This window comes from Zingiber officinale, chromosome 4A (genome assembly GCF_018446385.1).
Source record: "Zingiber officinale cultivar Zhangliang chromosome 4A, Zo_v1.1, whole genome shotgun sequence".
Classification (NCBI taxonomy): Eukaryota; Viridiplantae; Streptophyta; class Magnoliopsida; order Zingiberales; family Zingiberaceae; genus Zingiber; species Zingiber officinale.
In genome coordinates this window covers 14,727,779-14,739,777 of record NC_055992.1, presented here as the reverse complement: position 1 = coordinate 14,739,777, position 11,999 = coordinate 14,727,779, and the positions used below count along the sequence as shown (strand labels likewise).

Sequence of the window (11,999 nt, the reverse complement as noted above, 5' to 3'; positions counted from 1 at the left end):
GGGTAACAGATTTGCTATAATATGAGAGAGATTAATTCTCATCATGTGCATACTCTTAAAAAAAAACTCCTCTCACCCCTTTGTCGCTTGACAATCACCTATAAGATAATTCCGTGATTACCTCCCTTTACATAACCGAACTTTTCCCATCCCCTAGCCACTTGACGATCGTCAATAAATTGACTCCATAATTTATCTTCCTTTGTATAATCTGGGGGCGAACGATAAAAAAATGAGATAAGTGTAAATATTATTATATTTTTCAAACAAGCCTATTTTAAATTTTCAGATATAAAAAAGAATAAATAATAATAATAAAGTAAAAATAAAGATAAAACTATTTTTTAATATATATTTTGAGTTGCTTGTGGATATACTTTCAACCAAATATTCGTGAATAAATTTAATATTAAATTTTATAAATATTTATTTATATTAGTTTAATACACAACTCAATGAAATTAGTAAATAATGTTCATCAATTATATTTATCAATAAAATTCTTATTTTTTAATTTGACTCGGCTTGATTATCTTAATAAATAAATTTGAATACTATAAAATTTAATTAGATATCAATGGCTGGTTTTGTCTATAGCATGATCATTTGAAAAAATATAGAGAAAAATAGGGAAAATAATCCATACTATTGGAATAATTTCTCTTTGGTTGGTGGATACGTATTTCTATGATCAATTTAATAGGTGTTTTTTACTGTTCATATTCTGGATTGAGTTTATCTTTTTAGTAATAGTATAAATTAGATTGTAGACATAGAAAAGTAAGGAGAGTAAGGTCGTTCTTACTTTTATAAGAGTGGTTTAATGTCTTATTTTTATTAAAATCTGAAGTCATTACAATAAGCTAGATGCCAGTTGTCCTTTTATCCCGTAATAAATATGATCATTTTGATTGAAAATGTGATTTTAAACACACATATATTCAATTAAAGACAATGTTTTTTATGGAAAACAAAAGGAAAAATAAAAAACAAGTTCCATCTTTCCTTCGATTTAGCGATACAAAACTCACTCCCTCTTATTCATATAGTAACCGGTTAACCTCGCCGGCTGAGAAGCAAGGCGTTCACCGGCGCCAACTGCCCCGCGCTCTTTCCGGCGCCAACTTACCCGCGCTCTTTCCTGCGGCGGCAGCGAGGCCGTCCCTCCTCTCGCACGAAGGACACATGGAGGCGGTGACTGTCGCCACCTTCAGCAGATGCATCATCTCCTTCTTCAGCCGCCGGTTCTCCTCGCACAGCCTCTCGCAGTACCTTTTCAAGCACTGGTAGTCAAACTCCATCTGCCTCGTCTTCGTCCTGAATCAAAATCCAACCTTTCAATCAATTTCGCCCACAGAATCTTTTTCCCTTCCAAATCAATCGAAACAGGGGGACAAGAAAATGAATTGGGCATCGCACCTGGCTCTCCTGTTCTGGAACCACACCTCCACTTGCCGTGGTTGAATTCTTAGCCGATCGGCCAAGTCCTGCTTTTGTGACTGCAATCACAAACCATTTAAACAGCAATTACAAACTCAAATTCAATCATATAAAACACTTTTTTAACACGTTTTATTACCGTATTAACCGTGTCGCGTTCGCTGTAGCTTTGCTCCAGCAGGAAGACTTGCTCTTTTGTCAGCTTAAGCTTTTTTTTGGGGCCGAGAAACTCCTCGCTGCTGCAATTGCTGGTTTCTTTTCCTCCGTTCGCTACATTTTCCACTTCTTTTGAATGATTCGGAAACAGAGCATCAAACTGAAGCGTAGTGGTAGTGCGATTACTAGTACTTTTCTTCGATCCATATCCGCTGATTCCAAGAGCAAGGCTCATGTTGCATTCTTCCAGTTCTTCTTCCATGAACTGAAACAGGGGAGATAGATATATTGGTGGCCTGGTTACTCCTGGAAGGAGAAAGACAAGGGACGGGAGGATTTATAGAGTGGAGGAGGAAGAAATGAAAAAGGGAAGTTTTTTTCTCATTCTTTTTTGTGTGTGGTTTAATGAGGCTAGTGAAGGAATTTTAAGTACGAGATTTATTTGGAATGTGGGAATCAATCTTTGAATAAATCATTACATAAATTTCCTGCAGTTTCCTTACAAAACAATCCTTCAGAAATAGTGCAGCACAAGTGACAAAGAAGCTCCGTTTGCCCTCGAGCAGTTTCTCGCGCTGCAAAAAATTAATCTCATTAATGAGGATTTGAAAAACTGTAGCATTTTGATCGACTTTAAGATGATCTCTTTCTTTTTTGTTTTCTTTAAAAAAAAAATTTGCTTGCGACTTGCAGAGCAAGATTCTAGACTATTGAGAACAGTGATACTGCATTAATGGTTGAATGCTTTCACCAGTAGTTTTCATCCTCGTGCCAATCTTGTATTATTATTTTTTTTCATCTTCTTCTCCTCGAGGATTAAGCAATCCGTAGATCAATCAAAGGCATGATTTATATACATCGCCAAAGAGATATTAAAAAAAAAACAAACACACCGAGTGATCTTGTTTGTTCTCTCATTGATCGTCACTAAGAAAAAAGAAAGGAAAAAAGGTACACTTAATTAACGACAAACTTTGGTACGATCATTCGAATTCTTTTGCACGGGGGAAGCGGAAGGAAGAGCGATTCGAGATCCTCCGGCACCGGGTGGTACTTCTTGAAGCCTATCACCAATTTGCTCTTCCTCTTCCACGGCTTCCTCGGCGCCGGCGGGCACACCGGGACCCCCGAGCGTTTCGCTTTCTCCGGCGAGGCTTCCGTTATCTCCAGCTCCAAGCCCATGAAGGACTACTTGGGAAATCTGCAGAAGAAGTGAGGAATCAAGAAGAGGAGTTATAATAAGAAGGAAGGTGGTGGTGGTGGAATTAATGAAGAGGTAGGCCACTAGGGGGGAGATGAGGATGGAAGTGAAGCAGAGCAGGAGCAAGCATGGAGGAGACACTGGCAATGGAGGTGATGATGATGGATGAGGTCGAGCTTTAAATAAGAAAGAACAGAAATGATTACAACGCCCCACTTCCATGTCTGAGAGAGAACGTAAATGATTAATCGCTAAGAAACGTAGAGGAGGAGGAAGAAGAGAAAGCTTCCAAAATCGCAGTGACATGAAAATACTAGTGCAAATTAGTTGTAGTGGTTGTACAAATCATCAAAAAAAACTCAACCTAGAAGATGGAGACAAAGAAACAAATAAATGCAGCTAATTAAGAAGAGTAATGGCGATTTCCGAGCCTGTCTTGTTGTGGATATGGCTTCGGATGAGCATGTCTTGATGCGAGGAGACATGTCTGGATGGGGCGATGTAATTAGATTGATTCCGGTGTTGGTTTTATTCTGCTGATTGTTTTTTTTAAACAATTATTTATTGAAGAGTAGGGATAAAATAGCTTACATTTTTCATGCATTTACAAGCATTTTTAAAGAGAAAAACCGAAAAAGCACCTGCTCCACTGAAAATCCCGCACTGGTATGTCGTCATTGATGATGGACCAGAGTTTTTCCTTTTTTTAATTTTATTTTGTTTATTTATTCTTTTTTATTCTTGTTTATTTTATTAAAAAAACGATAAAGGGAAGGAACATGAGCTTCAATTGATAACCTGGGTTATCAGTTTTATGATCTAATGGATTCGTCGAATACACTAAATAACATGATGGCTTTTGATGCGTAACACGTGCCACGCTATTATTCGCCGCCGCGATGGGAACGCTGTTGCCTGCTCGATTCGCTTCCTGTGCTCGTCGCACATCCCCCAGCATGCTCCGCCGCCCGCCTTTCCGCCCTCCTCCGACCAGAAGCATGAGCGTGTCCCCGAGAGCCCGCTCCCGCTTCTACTGATGGCGATGACGGCCCAGCGAAAGGCGACGTGGTGGTGCAGTAGTGGGCCTCCGCCGTGACCTGATCGACACTTGGCCTCTCGGCAGCGTCGTCACCCAGGGCTTCCACGTGCGGTGGCCGCAGTCTGGTCCCACCGCCAACACCCCGACGTCCTCGGTACTGTTCCGACGACAACCTCGACTCAATGCACAAGGTCTGTTTGACGAAATGCGGTAATGAAACCTTAGATGTGCGCTTTTGCACAAGGCGTGTTCGACAAAATGCCGAAGTGAGGCCTGGCTTCCAGTACTCTGCATGCCTATTTGTGCAAAAATCCCTTAAGAAATATTCCTCAGATTGCCAGAGGATGAGCTACCCTGATGTTGATGAAATCACAATCACCAAGAAGAGGAATGATCCGTTCAAGATGCTATCAATTCTGACGAGGAGAAGAGAGAGAAAAAAGAAGGGTTAAAATAGAGGACCGTAGTGTTTTGCTCAGCTATTTCGATGTTCAAATTAATTTCCGATAATAGAGAATACAGAAGATGAACTAGATGATGAATGAGAAGTGTGTATGTGTCTGTGTAATTTAACCTACGAATATAAGCTCCTTTTATAACAATACTGAAATGATATTCTTTCTTCATTAACTAGATATTATGAAAAAGGAGAGTCTTGACACAACTATAAAATTATTATTTTGTGACCTAAAGATCACGAATTCGAATCCTGGAAACAACTTCTTGGGAAAAAAATAAGGTAAAAATACGTATAATGGATCCTTTTCGAGACTCCGCATGGAGAAAATTTCATGGACCGAGTTATTTTTCTTATTAACTATATATCATGTCATAATATTGGGAACGTCACATCGCTATATTTCCCTATATCATGTAGTCACGTCGCTCATATCATGCATCAATATAATCATACCGCTCCATGCTCTCTGACAACTCACATGCTATATCATTTACAACGTTAACCTATGAGATAGGGATCCATTGGGCCTAGGGTTTAGCCCATTAAGCAAAAGAGAGTCAGAGTAGGAAGATCAAACTAAAGAAATTGATAGAAGTGAAGCCTCTGTAGTCAGATCGACAAGGCCGAATGGGTTAAGGCAGGGCGTTGAGTCAAGAGAGTTGAGCCCCTAAAGTCGGGCGGACCAACTTGAGAAATTAGGGAGTTGTGTTGACTAACCTGAGCAAGTTAATGGGGGAGCTGGGCTCCTTGGAGTCAAGCATACTGATTGGAGGAATAAGGTTGAGCTGACTGAGGGGGCAAGTTGTTAGGGGAGCTGGGTCTCTTGAAGTTGGGTGGACTAACAGGAGGAATTATGTTGAGCTGACTAAATGGAGCAGACTGTTGGGGAGCTGGGCCCCTTAAAGTCGAGTGAGACAATGGAGGAGTCGGGCGGACCAATTGAGGAATCGGAGGAGCTAAGCCCCTTGAGTCGGATGGATTGATTTGAAGGAGTCAGGAAGCTGATCCGATCAACCCCTCTCTGACTTTGACTTCCACCTTAACAAGACCTTTGACCAACCCAAGTACACATGGAAACCTCTGATAATCTCTGTATCACAAGTCTTCCTTGAGTCTAGTCAAAGGGAATGAAAGCCTAACTGACTGGATTATTGTGTCATGGAAAAATTGAGTATGTTCGGCAACAATTATTTCAAAGCGATTATCACTCATAGAAGAAGACACGTGGCAAATCCCAAGTGTGATCTAGACGTCACTTTGCATTAATGTAGCCATACACATTTAATGTGGACCATGTGAGATCAACCTCAATTTTTGAGTCAGGGCATTCCTTGATGGTACTTTTTTGAGGTTACGTCCAGCAACGCGACGTGACGATGAAGATATCAAAATATAAGTCGAATTTTAAAGATTAGTTAGATTGTGTCGAACAACATGCTTGATCTGACGGTTGGAGATTAGCCCCATCATTTTATTCTTAGATCTAATGGTCGTGGTCGAGCCAGTGAAGGCATATTAGGTCGAAAAAAGAGCAATGTTGTTGATATCATTTTCATTTGTTTCTTCCTCCACCATTCTTCTTCTTCTTCGCCTTCAAGCTTCCTATATCCAATGACACTATAAGTTTCAATTGTTGGGATTTTCGGACCGCAAAAACCGCTTTTTCGCGTTGCGGAAACCCCGAATCTCCCATGCCACCGGATCCGTGCAAAGTTTATAAACAAAAATTTCGAGTACGAGTTTACTAAAGCCTAGATCTACACTAGAGAAGGAAGTTACCCTCGATGCGATGCCCTTCGTAATCCCGCTCGTCCAACGGTTCGCCAGATCTCGAGATCATCAAGCGTACGATCCTCTAGAAATATCCACACGAACAAACTAGGTGGAGAGGCCAAACAAAAAGGTGTGCTACCACCTATGAAGTGTTCGGCCAAGAGAGGAGAGGGAGAAGAAAATTGAGAGCAAGAGGAAGAAGATGGAGTGAATGCCTTGAATGAAAAAATCAATCTCATTTCCTCACAATAAGTGGCCGGCCACAATGGAGTTGTAACCTCCATTCTCATTTAATGTGGTCATTAAAGAGAAGATTTGTATCCTCCATGAGGTGGCACACACATGTGCCAACTATGATGATGTGACACATCATCATTAGTCCTCCTAATGCCAACTCACAAATGAGGTGGCAAATAGTCAAGTCAAACTTGACTCTTCCTCTTCCTCTCAAGTCAAGTCAAACTTGACATTATAACTCTCATGGTTGATCAAATCCAACCATTTGATTCAAACCAATTTAATATAATGAATCTAATTCATTTAATTAAATTGATTCAATGAGTCATAATCTAAATTAGACTCATTGAACACATGAATCAAATTGAGTTCAACTCAATTAGTTCAATTAGGATTACTCTTAATCCAATTTGATTCATCACATGAATCTAATCCTCTTGGTTCATCATATGAACCTAATCTTCATCTAATTGTCTTTTGTGTGTGACCCTAAAGGTTCTTATAACGTTGGCAATGTTCCTAAACCCATTTAGAAGCATAAGTAATGAGCGGTATCTAGCAACACATCATTACTACCCAAGTTATAAGAATGTTGAGATCCAACATCACCTTGTGACTACTAATTGTGACTTCTCACAATATATGACATTGTCCTTCTATCCTAAACATCTAGATCGATCAATATGAGGCATAGATCGTGTCATCCTCTAATCAATATAAATCTTGAACTCCAAGTAGACCCACTCAATCAAATGAGCTCAATATCTCATATTGACTCATTTGGGCATAGCCATGCACTTCGTGGTCTCACTCTATCAAGAATATCGATGTTGCTCCCGTCATATAGGAGGGATAGATCCCATCTACATCACTCACATCCCTCTGCATAATTCGTTACATACCCAATAATCGCCTTTATAGTCCACCCAGTTACGGGTGACGTTTGACGAAGCCAAAGTACGTAACTCTTTATGTAGGGATCTATAGTGACTTCAGATTCAAGGACTAGTAGTCATACTAATAACCACATGAGAAAGTATATGACACTCATATAACGATCCATGATACTTTCTCATGGCAGGTCATTCAGTATACATTCTCCAATGCATACCCATGTGTCAACTTGATATCTCTATATCCATGACTTGTGAGATCAAGTCATCGAGTTGACCTACATGCTAGTCTCATCGCATTAACATTGTCCCTGAATGTTAATACTCGACTAGGAATGATTAAGAGTGGTGTTCCCTATATCATCTTACTATCAGTTCAACTAACCGATTAATATAGGTAAGAACCCTCTACTCAAGGACGCTATTATACTTAGTTTATTTGGCACCAATACAAATAAGCATAATAACTAAAAAACCCAAATGTCTTTATATATAAGAATATGATACAATGAGTCCATACAACAATCATCAAATGATTGGCTCCAGGGCTCTAACTAACAATCTCCCACTAGCACTAGTGTCAATCAGTGTAGGCTCTAAGCCCCAATAACCTAGTGTGACCATCATGCTTCCTCTGTGCCAAAGCCTTGGTCAAGGGATCTGCGATGTTAGCCTCTGTAGGTACTCTGCAAATCTTCATATCTCCTCTCTCGATAATCTCTCGAATGAGATGGAAGCGTCGTAGTTTGTGTTTTGTCCGCCGGTGTGAGCGAGGTTTCTTAGCCTGTGCTATAGCTCCATTGTTGTCACAATAGAGCTCAATAGCGTCAGCGATACTAGGAACCACCCCAAGTTCAGTGATGAACTTACGGATCCAAACTGCCTCCTTTGCTGTCTCTGATGCAGCAATGTACTCGGCCTCTGTCGTAGAATCAGCTACTGTGTCCTGCTTTGAACTATTCCAGCTCACAGCACCCCCATTTATGCAAAACACGAACCCTGACTGTGATCGATAATCATCCTGGTCGGTCTGGAAGCTGGCATCACTGTAACCCTTTACAGCTAGCTCGTCATCGCCTCCATATATCAAGAAATATTCTTTAGTCCTTCTTAAGTACTTAACAATATTCTTGACCGCTATTCAGTGACTTTCACCAAGATCTGACTGGTATCTGCTCGTCATGCTCAAAGCATACGAGAAATCAGGTCGAGTACATAACATGACGTACATGACAGATCCTATGGCTGAAGCATAAGGGATCTGATCCATGCAGTCTCTCTCCTCTCTAGAAGAGGGACCTTGAGTCTTCGAAAGACTCACACGATGTGACATCGGCAGAAATCCCTTCTTGGAGTTTTGCATGGCAAACCGAAGGAGTACCTTGTCAATATATGCACTCTGACTTAGGTCAAGCAATCTCTTAGATCTATCTCTATAGATCTGTATCCCTAGAATGCAGGATACCTCACCTAAGTCCTTCAGAGAAACATGTCCCTAGCCAAGTCTTGACAAACTGTAGTAAAGGGATGTCTTTCTCAATGAGAAGTATGTCATCTACATACAATATGAGGAAGACAACTATATCCCCTACAACCTTCTTGTAGACACAAGGTTCATCTTAATTCTTGATGAAACCAAACTGTTTAATTGCATCATTGAATCGAAGATTCCAGCTCCGAGAAGCTTGCTTTAGTCCATAAATGGACCTATGCAGCTTGCATACTCTGCTAGTATGCTGTGGATCTACAAAACCCTCAGGTTGTGTCATGTACACATCCTCGAGCAGGTTTCCATTTAGAAACGCGGTTTTGACATCCATCTTCCATATCTCATAGTCATGGTATGCTGCAATAGCAAGCAGGATCCGAATGGACTTAAACATCGCTATTGGAGAAAAGGTTTCATCATAGTCAATATCATGAATCTGCTTGAAACCTTTAGCTACCAAGCGACCCTTATAGATAAGTCCATCCATGTCAGTATTTCTCTTAAAGACCCACTTACACCCTATGGGTATTACCCCTTCAGGTGGATCAACCAAAGTCCATACTTGGTTAGTGTACATGGATTCCATATCGGATCTCATGACTTCTAGCCATTTCTCGGAATCTGGTCTCATCACAGCTTTCTGATAGGAGGTAGGCTCATCCTCTATTAGCACAATGTCATCATGGTCAGACAAGAGAAATGAGTATCTCTCAGGCTGACGACGTACCTTATCAGACCTACGAAGAGGTATGTCTACTTGAACTGGTTGTTGTTCCTCAACTCTTTGTGGAACAACATCATCCACAACACTTTGTGGTTCCAGTTCAACTTCCATCGAGGTTTCAGTGCTATGGTCCGCATCTTGAACTTCTTCAAGATCGAACATACTCCCACTAGTCTTTCTAGAAACAAAATCCCTTTCTAGAAAGACTCCAGTCATTGCCACAACTACCTTGTGCTGACTGGGTATGTAGAAGTAATAACCCTTAGTTTCCTTGGGATATCCAATAAAGTAGCACTTGTCAGATTTGGGTCCTAATTTGTCTGAGACTTGACGTCGAACGTAAGTCTCACAACCCCAAATCCTCATAAAAGATACCTGGGCATCTCTCCCAATCCATATCCTATATGGTGTCTTTATCACGGCCTTGGATGGAACTCGGTTGAGTATAAAAGCTGCCGTGTCTAGAGCATAGCCCCAAATAAATGTAGGAAGATCTGTGTGACTCATCATAGACCGTACCATATCTAATAGGGCACGATTCCTCCTTTCGGATACACCATTCCACTGTGGTGTTCTAGGAGGAGTGAGTTGGGATAGAATCTCACACTCAGCTAGATAGTCACGAAACTCATGGCTAAGGTATTCTCCACCTCGATCTGATTGAAGTATCTTAATACTCTTGCCAAGCTGATTGTGTACTTCATTCTTGAATTCTTTGAACTTTTCAAAGGATTCAGACTTATGTGTCATCAAGTACACATAACCATATCTACTGAAGTCATCAGTAAATGTGATGAAGTACCTATAACCGCCTCTAGCAGCGATATTGAAAGGGCCACATACATCACTATGTATAAGTCCTAACAAATCAGTCGCTCTTTCGCCGTGCCCACTAAAGGGAGTCTTGGTCATCTTGCCTAGTAGGCATGACTCGCATGTCTCATAAGATTCAAAATCAAATGAGTCCAGCAAACCATCCTTATGGAGTTGGGATAAGCGCTTATCATTTATATGACCTAAGCGACAGTGCTAGAGATAGGTTTGGTTCATGTCATTTGACTTGAACCTCTTGATATTTATGTTATAGATAGAACTTTCAAGGTCTAGAATGTAGAGTCCGTTCATCAGAGGTGCACTACAATAGAACATATCTTTTAAATAAACAGAACAACATTTGTCCTTTATTATAAAGAGAAACCTTTCTTGTCCAAACAAGAAACTGAAATTATGTTCTTAGTTAAAGTAGACACATAACAACAATCATCCAACTCTAGTACAAGCCAGAGGCCAGAGATAAAAAATAAGTCTCTACAGCAACAATAGCAACCCGTGCTCCATTGCCTACGCGTAGGTCCACCTCGCCCTTCGTCAATGCCCTGCTATTTCTCAGCTCCTGCACATTAGTACAAATGTGAGAAGCACATCCGGTATCTAATACCCATGATGAAGAAATAGATAGATTGACTTCTATAACATATATACCTGAAGTGGAAGTCTCACTTTGCTTCTTCTGAAGATCTTCCAAGTGCACCTTGCAGTTCCTCTTCCAGTGCCCGGTCTGACCGCAGTGGAAACAGGTAGCATCCTTAGCGACCCCTCCTTTAGGCTTCAGTGTCTTGCCTTTGCCCTTGGCTTGGGACTTTCCTTTGCCTTTGGGCTTGCCCTTGCCCTTGTGTTTCTGAACCATCAGAACAGAGTGGGGCTTAACCTTCTTAAGGTTCAGCTTAGCAGTTCTTAACATGCTAAGCAGCTCGGGCAGTGGCTTGTCAATTTCGTTCATGTTGTAGTTTAGAATGAATTGACTATAGCTATCCGGCAAGGATTGCAAGATCAGGTCAGTGGCCAGCTCTTGGCCAAACGAGAATCCCAACCTCTGTAGGTTTTCTATGTACCCAATCATTTTGAGTACATATGAGCCTACGGGAGCCCCATATGACATCTTGCACTGAAATAGTGTCCTTGAGATCTCAAATCTCTCGTGCCGTGCTTGTCCTTGATATAGTTGATGAAGATGTTCAACCATATCATAAGCACCCATTAACTCATGTTGCTTCTGAAGCTCAGAGTTCATGGTCGCGAGCATTAGACATGATACATCTAATGCGTCATCTTGATGCTTCTTGTAAGCATCTTTGTCTGCTCGCGTGGCATTGGCAGGAAGAGCCTCTAGAATGGGCTGCTCCAGAACGTACACTTTACGTTCCTGGGTGAGAACTATTCTCAGATTCCTATAGTAATCCAAGAAATTTGCTCCGTTGAGCTTGTCCTTGTCAAGGACAGAACGCAGAGAGAAGGTGTTTATGTTTGACGTCATGGTTATCTACAACAGAAAAATACAGAAAATAAATAAACATCATATTCTAGTAATCATTTAATTAGGCCTTTAATTAAATGATGCTCCCACTGAATTCTATAATTCATGTGGGACAAGATCCACATCATACTAACCCTTGAGTTAGCTTTGGCTAATACACCCAAGATTAGTATGATCGGTATGTAACGATTTACCAATTACATCTCTATGCAACTCTTGTTTATAGGATCATTATCCGCAGTTATATTAAAACTTGAGTTAGCTTTGGCTAAT

General features: G+C 40.8%; 1 protein-coding gene across 2 annotated transcripts; it reads right to left on the bottom strand.

Annotated features, from left to right (window-relative positions):
• Nucleotides 1–920: 920 nt before the first annotated feature.
• Nucleotides 921–3,034, bottom strand: LOC121969603 (homeobox-leucine zipper protein HOX27-like). Of its 2 annotated transcripts, none has more exons than XM_042519787.1 (5): nt 2,570–3,034; nt 2,076–2,171; nt 1,580–1,861; nt 1,420–1,499; nt 921–1,317 (listed from the first exon to the last, which is right to left on the bottom strand). In XM_042519787.1, exons 1-5 carry the CDS (start codon nt 3,017–3,019, stop codon nt 1,086–1,088), a joined length of 1,140 nt encoding a protein of 379 aa, XP_042375721.1. In that variant the 5' UTR covers nt 3,020–3,034; the 3' UTR covers nt 921–1,085. The 2 variants fall into 2 exon arrangements, with proteins under 2 accessions (XP_042375721.1, XP_042375722.1); XM_042519788.1 differs by having other exon boundaries at nt 2,100–2,171.
• Nucleotides 3,035–11,999: the final 8,965 nt, after the last annotated feature.

Coding starts and splice junctions, on each gene's coding strand:
- LOC121969603 (XM_042519787.1), bottom strand. CDS start 3,019: ATGGAAGTGGGGCGTTGTAATCATTTCTGTTCTTTCTTATTTAAAGCT. Junction 1,862..2,075: donor GGAAACTGCAGGAAATTTAT/GTAATGATTTAT, acceptor CCCCTGTTTCAG/TTCATGGAAGAAGAACTGGA. Junction 1,318..1,419: donor TTCCAGAACAGGAGAGCCAG/GTGCGATGCCCA, acceptor ATTTTGATTCAG/GACGAAGACGAGGCAGATGG.